The sequence below is a fragment of the Ambystoma mexicanum genome, chromosome 2q, assembly GCF_040938575.1.
Source record: "Ambystoma mexicanum isolate Mex_15411 chromosome 2q, UKY_AmexF1_1, whole genome shotgun sequence".
Lineage (NCBI taxonomy): Eukaryota > Metazoa > Chordata > Amphibia > Caudata > Ambystomatidae > Ambystoma > Ambystoma mexicanum.
In genome coordinates this window covers 313,612,202-313,626,799 of record NC_090924.1, presented here as the reverse complement: position 1 = coordinate 313,626,799, position 14,598 = coordinate 313,612,202, and the positions used below count along the sequence as shown (strand labels likewise).

Here is a 14,598-nt window from a genome sequence, read left to right as displayed (position 1 = left end):
TGATTCCGGGGACGCTGCAGTAGTTCTATACAATATCCTGCGGATACTGTTGACAGCACCCATCTGTCTGAGGTGATCCCTTCCCAAGCCTGGGTGAAGGTGGAAATGCGTCCCCCTACTGGGGTTGCGTGGCAAGGGACCCTGAACTGAGCGTCACTGTTTTGGTGGAGGCGTGCCACCGCCCTTGTTGGGGCTGCCTCTGCCTCTTCCACGACCTCTCTTGTTACCCCTGCCGTAACTCTGGGTAGACTGCTGGTTGTTATTCCATTGTGTACCTTGTCCCTGGGCATAGTTGCCTCTTTGTGAATTTTGGCCGCGTGGGCGACGAAAATTATTGTTCCCCCTCTGGTTAGGGGGTTTGTTGGTAAGCTGGCCAAGGGATTTGAGAGTCTCATATTCATCTTTGGCATTTTTAAGTGCGTCTTCGACCGCTTTCCCAAACAATAGGTCGGGTTCCACTGGCTTGTCTATTAAAGAAGCCTGGGTTTCTGTCTTGAATCCCGACTGCCGTAACCACGCATGTCTCTTGATAACAGTACCTTCTGCTATCAATCTCCCTGCGTTGTCAGCGGCGTCGAAAGTTGCTTTTAAAATGCAACCAGACACGGCTCTCCCCTCTGCCGAGATCCGAGCCAGCTGGCCCTTTAACGGTTCTGGAGCAGAGGCAATGAGCGCCGCGACTTCTTCCCATTGATGGCAATTGTAACTAGCCAACAGGGTGGTGGAATTCGCAATCCTTGCTTGGTAGGCGGACGTTGAGGCTACCTTTCTGCCAAACCCGTAAAGTTTTTTGCTCTCCTTGTCGGGAGGAGCTTCTGATGAAGATAAGGGCGTGCCAGCCCTCTTTCTAGTGTTGGTCACCACTAGGGAATCTGGTTTAAGATGTCCCTTTATATACAGAGGGTCAGACTGGGCTGCCCGGAAAATCTTTTCAATTCTGGGGTTGACAGCTCTGGTGAGGTTAGGATTCACCAGGGAAGGATCTATTTTTCGTTGGATGGATTTGAGGATAGGGATGGTCTGAGCGACCGGTCTTCTCTCTCCTACAAACTCCTCCGCGAAGTCCCTTTCCTCCTGTACACCGTGGGTGTCTATGTGGAAGTGTTCCGCTGCTCGAGCGAGAACCTCGTTAAGGAGGGGCTGGTTATCAACTGGAGAGTCAGTAACTGGGGCTTCGCTTTGTACTGGGGAATCTACTCTGTAAATTTCCTGCTCATCTTCTCCCTCCTCCAGGTCCTCATCCTCTGCATAGTAATCTGTCCCGGTTTGTTCTTCCATAATTGCAAACTCCTGGTCCTCTTCAGGGAAAACTTGTCCCTGATAACTGGGGAGTGGAGTAGAATATGGAGTGGAGTAAGGCTGAACCTCGAAGGGTTCAGGTCTTTCGACCCGGGGCTTTTTACTTAGCGGGATAGGATCGGAGGAGCCTGAGGGTGTGGCCCCTTGAGGGTTATATGAAAGAAAGTGTTTTGGGTTCTTATCATAAAAATCAGCCAAGGAAGACATCCTAGACATAACCCTGTCTATGTCTTCACTGGACCATTCCCTGGAACAGGGTATTACTTTAGCAGGTGATTTATTTTCAAGGGTAGACTTGTGTTTGCTTGTCTGCTTAGGCTTTACAGGGGTGTAAGGCTGTGCTTTCCGCTGTTTCCCCCCTTCTCCGTGCGTGGAAAAATGTTTTCCCTGTCCCTTGGGGGCCCCAGAGACTTTCGACGCCTGGCGTCGAGGGTCTGGAAAGGTATCTGTGTGCTTCGGGCGTGGGGCCTCACTGGTGTTAACCGCGGTCTCGGTATCTTGGAGCGCGGCCTGGGGGTGGAAGTCGTCTTCGTCTCCCGACGATCGAACTTCCGTTAGTGTGTGTAGCGAGGCACTCTTGGCAAGAGTGGATGATTGCCTTGCGTCGTGAGGCGATCTCGATCGAGAGCGCCCAGAGGACACCGAGTCGGACCGTTCTTTTTGTGCCTCTTTCCGGGAAGTCGACGTCGTCGAGGTCCGGTTGGTCTTAGTGTGTTTAGTGTGTGTTAGGTGTGTAGCGCTTGCGTCGCCGGGGGTCTTCCCCATAGCCGCCTTGCCGGACGACCTTCCGAGGTCGGGGACCTGCGCTCGTCGGCTGTCTTTCGACGCCGTAATGCCCTCGCCGTCCGAAAGTACGGCGTCGCTGCCATCGCTGAAGGCGCCCTCCGCTGCCATGGCCTCCTGCCTGGCGTGGTGGGCCCAACGCTTTGTCGAACGGTCCTTAAGTGTCTTAGGTTTAAACCTACTACACGCTCTGCAGTTCGCTTCGGGGTGATCCCTCGGCAAGCAGAGATTGCACGTGGCGTGCCTGTCGACCCAAGGGTATTTGCGATTGCACTTGGGGCAGAATTGAAAAGGGGTACCCTCCATACGCACCTTAAGGCAGCGGGCTGCTAAGTGTAGGAATATATATAAATGTAACTATATATCAAGAGTGAAGAGTATGTACCACCCCCCACTCTCCCTACTTGTAAGGGCCGAGGCCAGCGGCCTACTAGGCCCGGGCCGAGGCCAGCGGCCTACCGAGGCCCAGATCCGTCGTGCAGCAGTCGACGGTCGATGACTTCTCCAGCCGTCGTCGAGGTTGAGGGTCGACGTTGGGGTGGGGAAGGGAATGAATAAGAATTAAAATTATAATAACAGCAAAAGTATGGCTAAGGCCAGGGAACTCCGCAAGATGCTTCCGACCAGTATGGCGGAAAAAAACAATCTGAGGATCCTACACGCGTGAGGGATCTTGGGTACAGTGGACGTCACACTAGGGATAGTATTACTGGCACGCCTGTGTCGACGCCCATTTTCGACTTTCGAAAAACAAACTGTAATACTCCGCAGCTTCCACTAGATGTCGGCCTATGCACAGCATGTGATCTAAGCAGATTCCACAAGCCTCAGAAATATATATATAAGTCAGCAGGCTGCTGACTTCCGTTAGGATTTCATTCGTTGGGTTCTTACATATGGTGTCATAGCAACCAGGTGTAGTTAAATGGATGAGGGCCATTTTTACATAGTCCGATCTGTCCATTATGACCATGTTGCCCCCCTCGTCAGCTTCCTTGATTATGATTTGGTGGTTGTCTTGTAATCTCTTGAGTGCGAGTCGTTCTTGACTGGTAATGTTATCTTCTCCTCTTGAATGGTTCATTCTCATGCGGTCCTGTAACGCTTGGAGGTCTCTTGTGACCACCAGGCTGAAAATGTCTATTGCATTTTCCCCTTGTAGGTTGGGAGTGAATTTGGATTTTGGTTTCATTTCTGGTATTTTCAAGTTGCTTTCTTCAATATTCAGTTCTTGCATGGTCTGGTGCATGGTCTGTGTTTCCTTGTTGGGTGAATAGTCCAGGGTTGTCAGGAGATGGGTACATTCAAGATGTTCCATATCTAAGGTGCTCAGTGGTACTGGTACAGGTTTGGATTGTTTCCACTTGACTTGTTTTGAGAAGAATTTCTTGAGTTTGAGTTTCCTGATGTATTTGAATAGGTCGATCTGGGCATTCACATAGTTGGTTTGCTTTGCTGGCGCGAAAGAGAGACCTTTGTTCAGGATTTCTGAGTCATGCTCTGAGAGGATGTGCTTGGAGAGATTTGTCACTAAGTATGTTATCTTAGCGTTCGTTGCTGTAGCTGTGTTTGGGATCTTATTAATCTGATAGCACTTTCTTGTTCTTCTTGGGCGTTTCTTGGTCCCTGCTCTCTTGCCTCTCTTGGCTCTAATCTTGGTGGGATATTTCCCCGGGTAGGGTCTAAAAAATGGACTTGTCTGTTATTTCGTTGTTGTTGTTGCTGCTGTTATGGGACTCGGTTTCCTTTCCTGTAGCGTTGGATCTCGTCCAGGAAATTGTAACCAATGCTCCTGCTTAGTTCATGTTGTCTGGACATAAGGGGCGGAGACAGAGAACTACAACTACGCCAGAAAGAAGCAAAGCTGATATGCAAATATTGTGCCGTTATTTTGGATTAAATAGTGACCATGATTTCCATGTTTTCCTGTAATCAGTAGTACATAAACCTGTGAGAGTTTCTGCCTACACATGCATTATGGTCGCAACTGTTGTAACTTCCTTCCATGTACCAATCCTGATCAGGCTCGTTCTGGGCAATTCCTCTATATTCTAATTTCACCCCTGTGACGTAAACCATGACAGGTTCCCAACCCGCGGGACGGCCTTCTTAGACCAATCACACCGCTCGATGAACCAACCAATCGGCGCCATGCTCTTATAAATTCCCGTAAGTAGGGCTGATCCACAGCACACGGATTTCCGAGAACGCTTGCACGCCACAAACTCGCCGGACCCGGCCTACGGTAAGCCTCCCATCATACGTCCCTCCCCGGCCTCCTGCCTAATTGCTACAACCTAGCACCCTTACCTCTCCCGTTTGATATCTAACATCGGCCACTCGTCCATGGGTCCCATCCCTGCTGAGAACTCTATCTACTTTTCAGATCGGCTATCCAGCCCCCCTGGCGCCCTTATCTGGGAGGACCATCTTACAGCATTTTGAAGTCCACCCCTTAACTCAATTGGGTAAGACTCTGCTTCTTCTACATTTCTTCAACTAGGCTGTCATACCAAATTCTTTTGGCCCTTGACTCAACTAATTGACTCTCCTTTTCCTTTGTCTCCCTTGGTACATTGTCCCTTACTCTGACTCAATTTTACTTTAACCGTAACTATACATCTCGTCATGCCTAAATGTAACTATCAATTGTTATATGTTCTGCCCTGTTATTCACCCCGTCACCACCACTCACGATCACAGGTTTTGCTAATTACCAATCTGTTGCCACAATGTGCTTCCATTCCTCATTACTGAAACTTTTTAAATGCATGCATATTGAATGGAATATATAGGTTATAAATAACAATGGGTATCACTATGTCACTTCACGGTGCACATCACAAAATCACCAAATCACAGCCTTGAAAAAGACTTAGGTTGAAACGCGCGTCGGCTGTGTAGCGAGTTACCATGTCAAAAACTTGTCATTCATTTCTACAATGATGCTTTCTTTGGTGCTAACTAACCAAAAATAAACAAATTAATGACTATGACCTGACTGGACCATATAATTGATCAAATCGCTCAACAGCGACCATTGGACCACCATACCCTACCAGCGCCCAACTGATCCAGAGTTTGTCATCCCCACAATTCTTACAAATGAATGGGAACTCCGGAGTTGGTTCCTCGACAAACCAGGATCCAGGCTGCTGGTCAGATTCGGAAATGCAAAAGAGGAGGTGCACAGGAGAAAGGGAGACCCGCCACGATTAACTCCACCCTTGCTAAAACTACTTTAGTATGCGCTTGTAGAGGATATGATAGTGGATTATTGTTAGGGACAGTCCATCTGTCCAATGTCCCTTTAGTATCACTGATTGTTTAGACCTGTCTGCCAGTGATACAGTCACTATTTGACCTTTATTAGCTGTTTTATCTCTTATATTCTCGTCCACAGGCCCGGCGCCTTCAAGACGGACAGGGTAAGTGGGTAACCTGATAGATTTAGCCCTCAACTCAGCCCTGACTGCGGACAGGGCATGGATCTTAGTCGGTGGAGAGGGTGATCTCTCCATCATAGAGATTTCTGCACATAGGGCGTCAAGTGCGTCCTCCTCATTCCCAGCCGCTATATTAACAGAGTCTTGCAAATTCCAAGATGTATCTGTTGTGCCCGAGGAATCGGTTATTAACGTTACCGGCCTGCCCCCAGCCCCTTGTGGGGTAGCACAACCGTTCTCACTCCTCCCCTCCTTCATATGCACACCCTAGTCGACTCCCCTTCATAGTACTGGCTGTGGATCCGACAGGTCCCCATTGGTGGCCAGTATAACTGACAATATTTGCTTCATCTCGTTGGTCTGAGGCAATGACTGAGTAAAGTGCCAATAGGGCGCCCAGTTTCGAGGTTAGCTCATTTAACATAGGAGCAAAACCATTGTTTTTCGATATAGCACCCTTATTTGGCTCTTGTACAGCACTAACAGCCTCATAGATGGAGGCCCCAGCTTCCTCTGTTTCTGCAACAAGGTCAACTAAAGTAGGGCTAGCTGACAAATGTGTTATATTACCTATTCTGTTTAGCCCTAGTCTACCTTGTGTGTTACCTGCTGGGTCCTGCATAGATTGAGCAGAGACCCATTATTGTCCAGCGACTGCAGGGAACAAGAGAGCAGGGCACATGTGTCTCCCTCTGGATTCAGAGGCAAGCCCCGTGGATTCCTTACCGGAGCAATGCTTCCAGAAAGAGGTGGATCCCTATTCAGTGGCATTAGAGTAGGGGGGGGGCAGGTTTGACCAACCATCTGAATTGAAATATTCCCCACACCAGAGAAGAATCCAGCAATCTTAGGTTGGCATAATGAGCTCCCCTAATAAGGCCCTCAAACCCTTTTCCCCTCCTTTCTCCTCAGGGCCTCCTTCTGAGCTTTCTTTATTAATGTAGGGCTACGTCCACGCTTCCCTTTCACTAACACATTGCTACGGAGACCTTGACGCCGGGCCATTTTCATTATCCAAGTTAATATCCAAAGAATATGGAGTTCCGCAGTGGAAACACAAGGCTTGACTCCCACTATTTAGTAGCCAACTATGCCTAACAATGTTAAGTAGCTAGAATAGCCAGCCAACTTGAATCAATTACCAGTACGTAAGCCACTCGGTCCAGGCCGGGTTACAGTGGACTTCCGGTGATTGACAGGCTCCAAGCTTAGTCCTGGCTACATCTGGCTTTCTCACTTGGCACAGTAGAGACAGTATTAAAGTGGTAGTGTACACTTGTACCCTAAGCCGGCATAAAAGACGGCGGCACTGGGCGCGTGGGAAGGGGCGAACAAGTACAGGCCCCCTCCGCCCTCGGTCTCCAACCAAGCTGTGTATTCCCAGCAAAAAGAACAGTTAATAGGATCCGGGTGGGGCCGGACTCACCTACTCAAACCGGCTGCCACAAAAATTCCAGTGGGGGCGTCCTGGGCTACCCCATAGCTGGCCCTGTTCCTCAGAGGTTATATATCCAGTTAGCCCTCAACAAAGGTGTCGAGCGCGTGGTTTATCAGCCCGGGTGGAGTAGTTACAACGGCTTTAGGCGCCATCCACCCAGACACAGACACCCCGTCGCACTCCGCCACGGCTTCGCCTCGCTGGGGGTGTTTTACTTGCTGGGGGTGTTTTTAAATGCTGCCTTCGAGGTAAAGCAGTCAGAAGGAAAGACAGACTTCAGTCTGTTTGTGCCTGCACGTGTAATCACAAAGACACTCCACCGCGGCTCTGCCTCACTGGGGGTGTTTTTGAATGCTGCCTTCGAGGTAAAGCAGTCAGAAGCAAAGACAGACTCTGGTCTGTTCGTGCCTGCACATGTAATCACAAAGACACTCCCGTCATATTAACCGGTGTAGCTGAAACCTTTAGACAATAGATGGCTGGAACGTCACAAATAGGTGTGACATTTGACTAGAAAGGTTTTTTGTTGTGTTTTTAACACAGTATTTGGAGATGTCGTAGGTGCAAGAAGACTGCTTCTTTCAAACGTGCTTTAATATTGTTCACAGGGGTCGTAATGAGAGGTCTCTTTGACATAGACACTCAGGTGCTCATTTAAAAAATAAGCATGAATTACCCATGCAAACAGGTCCCCGCTAGGCAATTTTTTTGCCATTTGCACTGCTGAGTGCAAAAGACAAGTGTAAAGCGATGGCAGAAGCCTCTTTACATCTCACTTTTGCACTACACAGTGCAAAACAAGAAAACACTGACTGCCATTTACACATGGCAGGCATCGTTTACAATAATTTCCTATATAATTTGATTGCTTTTTGCTGATGTAAAAAGCAGGCGGATTACGTATTAAATCATTGGTTTCACGCTAGCATGAAAATGACATGTTGACGTAAAACCAAGTTATGCTTGAAAGCGGAGGACAAAAGGGAGGCATAAACGTAACTTTGTTCTGCCTCTATACTCCGCCTTCAAAAACATCAAAAAAGCCCCTGAGCATGAATGAAGGCGTTAAGATCAACATAACACCTTTACTCCTGTCTTTTGCACCTTCATTTGTAACCTGGGACATCCAAAATGAGCCCTTTCATGTTTTGTGCAACAGACTCCATTTGTAATGCTGCAATGGATATCATTTAATATTATCCAAAGGGATTCCTCATTAACCATGCATCTTCATCGGATACCGTTAAACAGTCAGCACACCACCATTCAATCTAGGGTCTGGCCACATTCAGATACCATGTGGGATATAGTTTTCATTACATCTTAATGACTTGAATCCAATCTTTTGGATGGCGTTATGTCTCTGGACCATGTTTCCTTGACCGCCTCTACAAGACACCACCAAAGAAACGCTGCCCAGAGAAGACTGCACCGCCAAGTAAAAAGACAGGATATTGGCAGGGGCCCCTGATGGTATTCCTTTGGCTTATCCTTACCCTAGTCACCAATCCTACACCAATTTGGTTTTGATCAAGGCAGTAGATTTATTTTCATCTGTGTGTTTCTATAATACTTCCATTATACTCTCAAGACCAATAAGACCCTTATGTGGTCTTATTGGAACCTTGCAGTAGTTTCTTTGAATCCCACTCCTCAGCTTAGATGTTGCCACCGATTCTTGAATATAGCACTCCGATGCCAACTCGGGCCTAGTCCGCACCGTACAAATCCATAAATAAATAACCGTTAAAATATAGCGTTACACACAATCACCATGATTCGTACCAAAGCATACATGAGCTTCAATAAGTATGAGATGTATATGCATATTCTGTATTTTCTTTTGTTTTAATCACATATTTCTTTATCTGTTTCCACAGATGTTTGTTTCGCCCAGCTCTAGAACCGGAATAAGAGTTAACTTGCTTTCATGCAAAATAGCAGATCCAGAGGAAGCTAGTAAAAATGTGTCTGGACATGTAAAAGTATAAAAATGACCTCTGCATTTTAATGATGTTTCAACAACTCTTGAGTCTTTGTTTCATTTCTTCAAATTATAAATTGTAGTTTTATTTTGGTTGTTATATCTCCTTTGTCACTACTCATTCTAAGACACACATTTTACATCAATCTAAGCCGTAAATGGACTACACATGTTCATGAAATGATTACCTGACACAGGCATCTTAAAATTGCTGCATGCTGTTTGTTCTATTTTACCATGTAAAATATTAGGGCCTTAGAGGGAAGGTAAGATCACCGTTGAAAGTATAAGGCAGAACACATGTACTGATGCATTTCCTTTAAGTAGTGATGCAATTCGCTTTTATACCACCTGCACGTTCTGTGTTCCCTGAAGATTGTTCCTGGGTAGAATAACCATCAATAGGTAGAGATTGGTACATTATTTCCCCAAAGTTTGGACCAACGTTGAAGAGAGACCTAGTATGGTTTCTTGCATAAAGGGTTCGAACAAGAAAAACGAATATTGCTCCATATGTTAAGTACTACTCACAAGTAGTTCTCCACTTATCATTCCTTCATATGGCAATTTGAGTAAGACGTGTAAAGCCATATGTTAGGTCAAGGGTTTTATGTTTCACCATTTAAGTTACTATAATGTTCTCCAGCCAACACTGGCCACTGTGTTGGTGCGCATTTGAAATAGCTGGTAAGTTCTTTGGAGCGCTTACTGGGGCTGACAATTCCGACCCAGCAGTGCACTACCTTGTAATGCACATCACCGTACTGTCAACAAGGGGAATATGTACTGCACAAATACAAATCTAAAATGCTAAATGCCTTATTTTCTGCGCTGCATTAGGTAACAACAGGCCCAAAACATTGAGACAATGGAAGAAATACTGCAAAAGAAAGAAACTTGCTTTGTAGCACCGTGTAGGTAACCGACTCAGAAAATTAGCAATGGTAAATGGGCTGTAATTGTGCAGTAGGAAAAATGGCGAGCTTGATTAAATCATACATTGCTCCATACCATTTTCTACTCCGCTTTTCCGTTTTCATGCAAGAAAAACAATTACCATTTTTTAGGGGAAACATGGTTTAAAAAGTATTCTTTAACTAATTTAATCGAAATGATTTGTAAAGTCACCAAACACAAGGAGTTGTGCAATTTAGTAGCTCTTCACTAAAAAGTATATATTTTTGGGAACATCTTCAAATATTATGACTATGCATACCATACAAAGAAAAAGAAACTCTGAATTGACATTGTGTAGGAATATTTTCTTCATATACAAAACAGCATTGAAATTAAGATGTTGATGCAAAATATGCAATGATAATAATAACTTGACAATAAAGCACCTTAGAAATGCTGTCTTTTTGTCTTTATTTAGCCAAAAATGTAATTTGATATATTTTGATGAAATGATCAGGATTGACTAGACCTTTAACATGACAATATGCACAACTATTCTCACTCCAGATTCCAGCATATACATTTTAAAGATGCAAATAGAAGAGACGTTCCCCCTCAATGATCAAATTTGTTAATTTGCAGAAAAGGAACCCTTGCCACTGCCAGAACACTCCCTTATGTGCGCAACCCAATTTCTGAGCCATGCCATTACGTAAATAAGACTTTTGGGACATCATTTCTGCAAGTTTCAACATATCTGAAAGCTTAGAATGGTTAGGGTTGGAAATGGGAGACCGAGATCATACACAATAGTTCGGTACATAGTTAAGTAGAATCAACAAGAAGGTATCATCTTCTTGAAGATAAGGAATACAGAAATAAGTTGCAGTGGTTCAACACTACAGACATGTAATTCAGTTTCCAAATATGAAGCAAACCTACCAGATCTGAAAGTACTGGAATAGACTTGAATGTGAGGTGATTAAATTCTCATTACAACATGCTTTTGGAGTTCATTGCTAAGACAAATACCCCTGCACCACAGAAAGGGTTGGCCAGATGATTCAGAGACTTTCCAACTTCACAATACGAGGATTGCACTTCTGACAGAAGAGGGGTTGGCATTAATGTGCTGCTTCATATCACAAAACCTTGCCATTTCAGAACGTACTACTTAAAATTGCAATCAATACTTAGAAAGCACTTTTAACAGAATATGGTCGTTCACTTACTGAGATGGCCACTCTGTTTCACTGAAAACATAGCTTTTCACGTGATTGTTGCGTAACTATAGTGCATTGATCTGTGGATCTCACCTTGTGGTGAATTTCCGTAGATGGCAACGAGGTGGCGCTGTGACATATAACTTAATAACTGAGATGGCTTAGTCTACGCACTAAAACGTTAAAACGAAAATTCTTGTATAATACGATAAAAAGTAACAACTGAAGTGTTGGAAGTCTAAAATAATTACAAAACGATTAGAAATGATTTCGTGGAAGCCTCAGATTTTTAAAACCAGGTAAGTGTGTATCACAGATGAATTGATTTTACCAACGAGAACATTATTGTATTGTTTCCCCCAAGTCCATTACTAAGCATCAATAACATTATTTCTCCAGCATTGAATATTCCCCGTCGTCAGACTGGGAATCTTCCGTGATAAAAATTAATTATTAAAATTTTTTAATATACATCCCTTCTCCCCTAGAGGATGCATGTAGATACTCCATTGTGGTTTATGAGCCACTCCATTGTGTAGTCCCTCTACCTCACTTTGGTCCTTTATGGCCCCAACCAATGAGTTGTCAGGGCTTAACCTCCGCCCCAGGCAGCCATCTTCAGATTTTTCACCGCAGTCTATTAGACAGAAGGAATCCTCCAGCTCTCTGAGCTTTCGAAATTCTTTTCACCTTTTGTGTGTAGTATATATTTTTCTAATATATTCTACTGTTTTCCCCTTCTCATGGGCTTGCTATTCTGAGTCTTTGGACTCTGAGAAACGCTTCAGCCTGCCAAGAAGCCTTCCCTGTTCAGGGACTGCACGAGGTGCAGGAAGAAAGTGGTCTACATGAAGGATCCACATGACCACTGTATTTACTGCTTATATCCACATGACATCAACAAATGTGACATTTGCAGGACTTTCTCCACCAAAACCCTGCAGGACAGACACAGGAGACTTCTGTTACACTTAGAAGCCAAGGATCTGCCCTCTGAGGAGGAGTCTGCCAAGACAGCTCCTGTATCGTCTACTAAGCCATCTGAGAGACAAACTTCTAAGAGAAGGGCCTCTTCCTCTCCCTCTCATCAGGTTAAAAGAAAGTTGGAACCCACTTCTTCTATGCCTTCCTTGGACCCAGGACACCACAAAACACATCATCCTGAAGAAAAAACCACCTCCAAAGGTAAGAGGCATTTTAAAAAACTGGGGGGCGCACAGTCGTCCACGGAGAAGCCGTCCACGAGCGGCAGCAAGGTCAGGGACGCACCGTCGACCAAGCACCGTCAACGACAACAACACTCCAAACCTCATCGTCCACGACAAAATCCTCATCATCCAAGTCATCGTCCACAAACCAGTCGTTGTCGAAGGAAGCACATCACTCGTCGTCGAAACTCTCGTCCACGAAGTCCTCATTGACGGGTCAACCATCTTCAAAGTCTTCGTCCACGGAACCACCGTCGACGAAACCGCCATTGGCAAAGCCATCATCAGCGAAACCACCGCCGGCGAAAGTACCGTTGAAGATTCCGACAAAATTCGGTGTCTTCTGAGGAAGTAGAACCCACAACACCATTCGCTGATGTCACGGATAAACCATCCAATGTGAGTAGTCTTCACAAGTCTTTGGGACCAACGTCTCCAATTCCAGATACACCTGAGCCAGTTGGAGCACAACTGTCCCCTTTAAAAGAGATGACAGAACTCCTGGACGTCATTCTTCAGGAGGAGTACTCGGACACGGAAATGCTTGGTGAGCAACCTTTCCACATTCCTAAGGAAAACAGCCCTTCTTGGCAACCGGATTCAGAGGAAATGGCTGATCCTTATGACCCGGGGCTCATAGCATCGATGCAAAGAATCATCGAGGAGTTTAACAGGCGCCAAGAGCTAAATAATAGGTCTTCTGTACCTAAGGAGCCAAGAACCCCCTGAGGGATACTTCACCTCGGCATAGCACGCCCAGACACTCCGCTTCCAGGAGTAGACCACAGAAAAGAGCACGATCACCTGAGCCTCCACGTAGATCCAGGAGCAGAACACTCAGTGCTTCACCGACAAGAGTACCCTCTCCAGCATCACCTCATAGACCTTGATCGCCAGTTCGAGATCCAACTACGGTACCTTCATCTGTGTCAGTATCTGATTGGCAAGAGGACCCATTCAGGGATTTTTCGGATCCTGAGGAAGGAGAGATTACGCAGGAACCTGATGAATGGGATGATTATATCATTGAGAAACCCAGGAAGAAAGACTCACCGGGTGATTCGTCACCCCCAGAAGATTTGGTATCCTTTCATACTATAATTGGTAAAGCTGCAGACTTGTTCAAGATGCAAGTTTCTTCGGAAGAGAAGAAGTCGGTGCTTTACGAGCACAGTGACAAACGCAGAAGAACGGTCACCACCATTCCTCTTCTCGACACCATATGGGAGTCGGGGGTCGAAGATACTGGCCACACCCTTAACCACACCTGCTTTAGTTTCAAGACCTGAAAAGAAGTACAAGGCACCTGACTCAGCGCCTCTTTGTTTAAGGGGTCATACAAAGCCAGACTCAGTCATCACAGTAGCCGCTAGAAAGAAATTAGCCAACCCGTCATCACCACTGTCAGCACCACCAGACAAGGAAGGTTGTAAGCTGGAAGCCATGGGTAGAAAGGTGTCTTCCTCAGCATCTCTCAGGATCAGAGCGGGCAACGCATTAGCCATGACAGCCAGGTTTGACTGCTAGCTTTGGCTTTGCATGTCCAAGCTGACGAAACATCTACCAGCAGATTTACAGGAAGAAGCCAGGTCCATCATTGCGGATGGAGAAGCCACTTCAAACCACATGATCGACGCGGCTGTCGATGTGTCTGAGTCAGGTTTCAGACAAATGGCCCACTGCACGGTGCTAAGGAGACAGGCATGGATGAAGGCTACGAATTTCAGGCCTGGGGTGCAGGCGCAAATTTTGGGCATGCCCTTCGACAGGCAAGACATATTTGGCAAAAAGATAGATGACCACCTTAAAGGAATTAAAACGGATACAGCTCTAGTCCTCTGTTCCTTGAAGGTTAAATATAAAGACCGGAGGTCCTTTCGTCCCTTTCGAGGTGCAGCGTCAAAAGACAGAGGATATACACGTTCTTCCTATGGTCAAAAGTCACAAGGTAACACATACCAAGGCAACAGATATAAATCCGCCAACAGGTATTCCCAGAGAGGAAGGCGCGGCTCTTCCCAAGGTAAAGCACAGAACAAACAGAATTGACCATTCGATTCTTCCCCCTCAATGCCTAACACCTGTGGGGGGAAGTGTAAGCCCATTTTTTCAATGCTGGAATTCGATAACATCGGACAAGTGCGTATTAGAGGTGGTCCGCAGTGGTCACACCATAGAATTCCTAGACCATCCTCCATCCCTTGCCCCCACCCCTCGCAAAGTTCACATGCTGCGGAATGTCATGGCAGAAGTTCAAAAGTTACTGCACAAAGCAGCTATAAAGCCAGTTCCGTATTCCCAGAAAGGAAAAGGTTTCTAA

The 14,598-nt window shown here is 45.9% G+C and overlaps 2 protein-coding genes across 2 annotated transcripts in view; one reads left to right on the top strand and one right to left on the bottom strand.

Annotated features, from left to right (window-relative positions):
* The window catches only part of MEIOB (meiosis specific with OB-fold), a 1,713,677-nt gene extending 1,703,233 nt beyond the window's left edge, over positions 1 to 10,444 (top strand). The window contains exon 14 of the mRNA XM_069647289.1: positions 8,847 to 10,444. Within this exon, the coding sequence (XP_069503390.1) occupies positions 8,847 to 8,957 (111 nt within the window). The 3' untranslated portion in view covers positions 8,958 to 10,444. The remainder of the gene's footprint in view (positions 1 to 8,846) is intronic.
* Positions 1 to 14,598, bottom strand: part of LOC138569366 (oxaloacetate tautomerase FAHD1, mitochondrial-like) — a 375,217-nt gene that overhangs the window by 24,567 nt on the left and 336,052 nt on the right. The gene's annotated exons all lie outside the window — the stretch shown is intronic.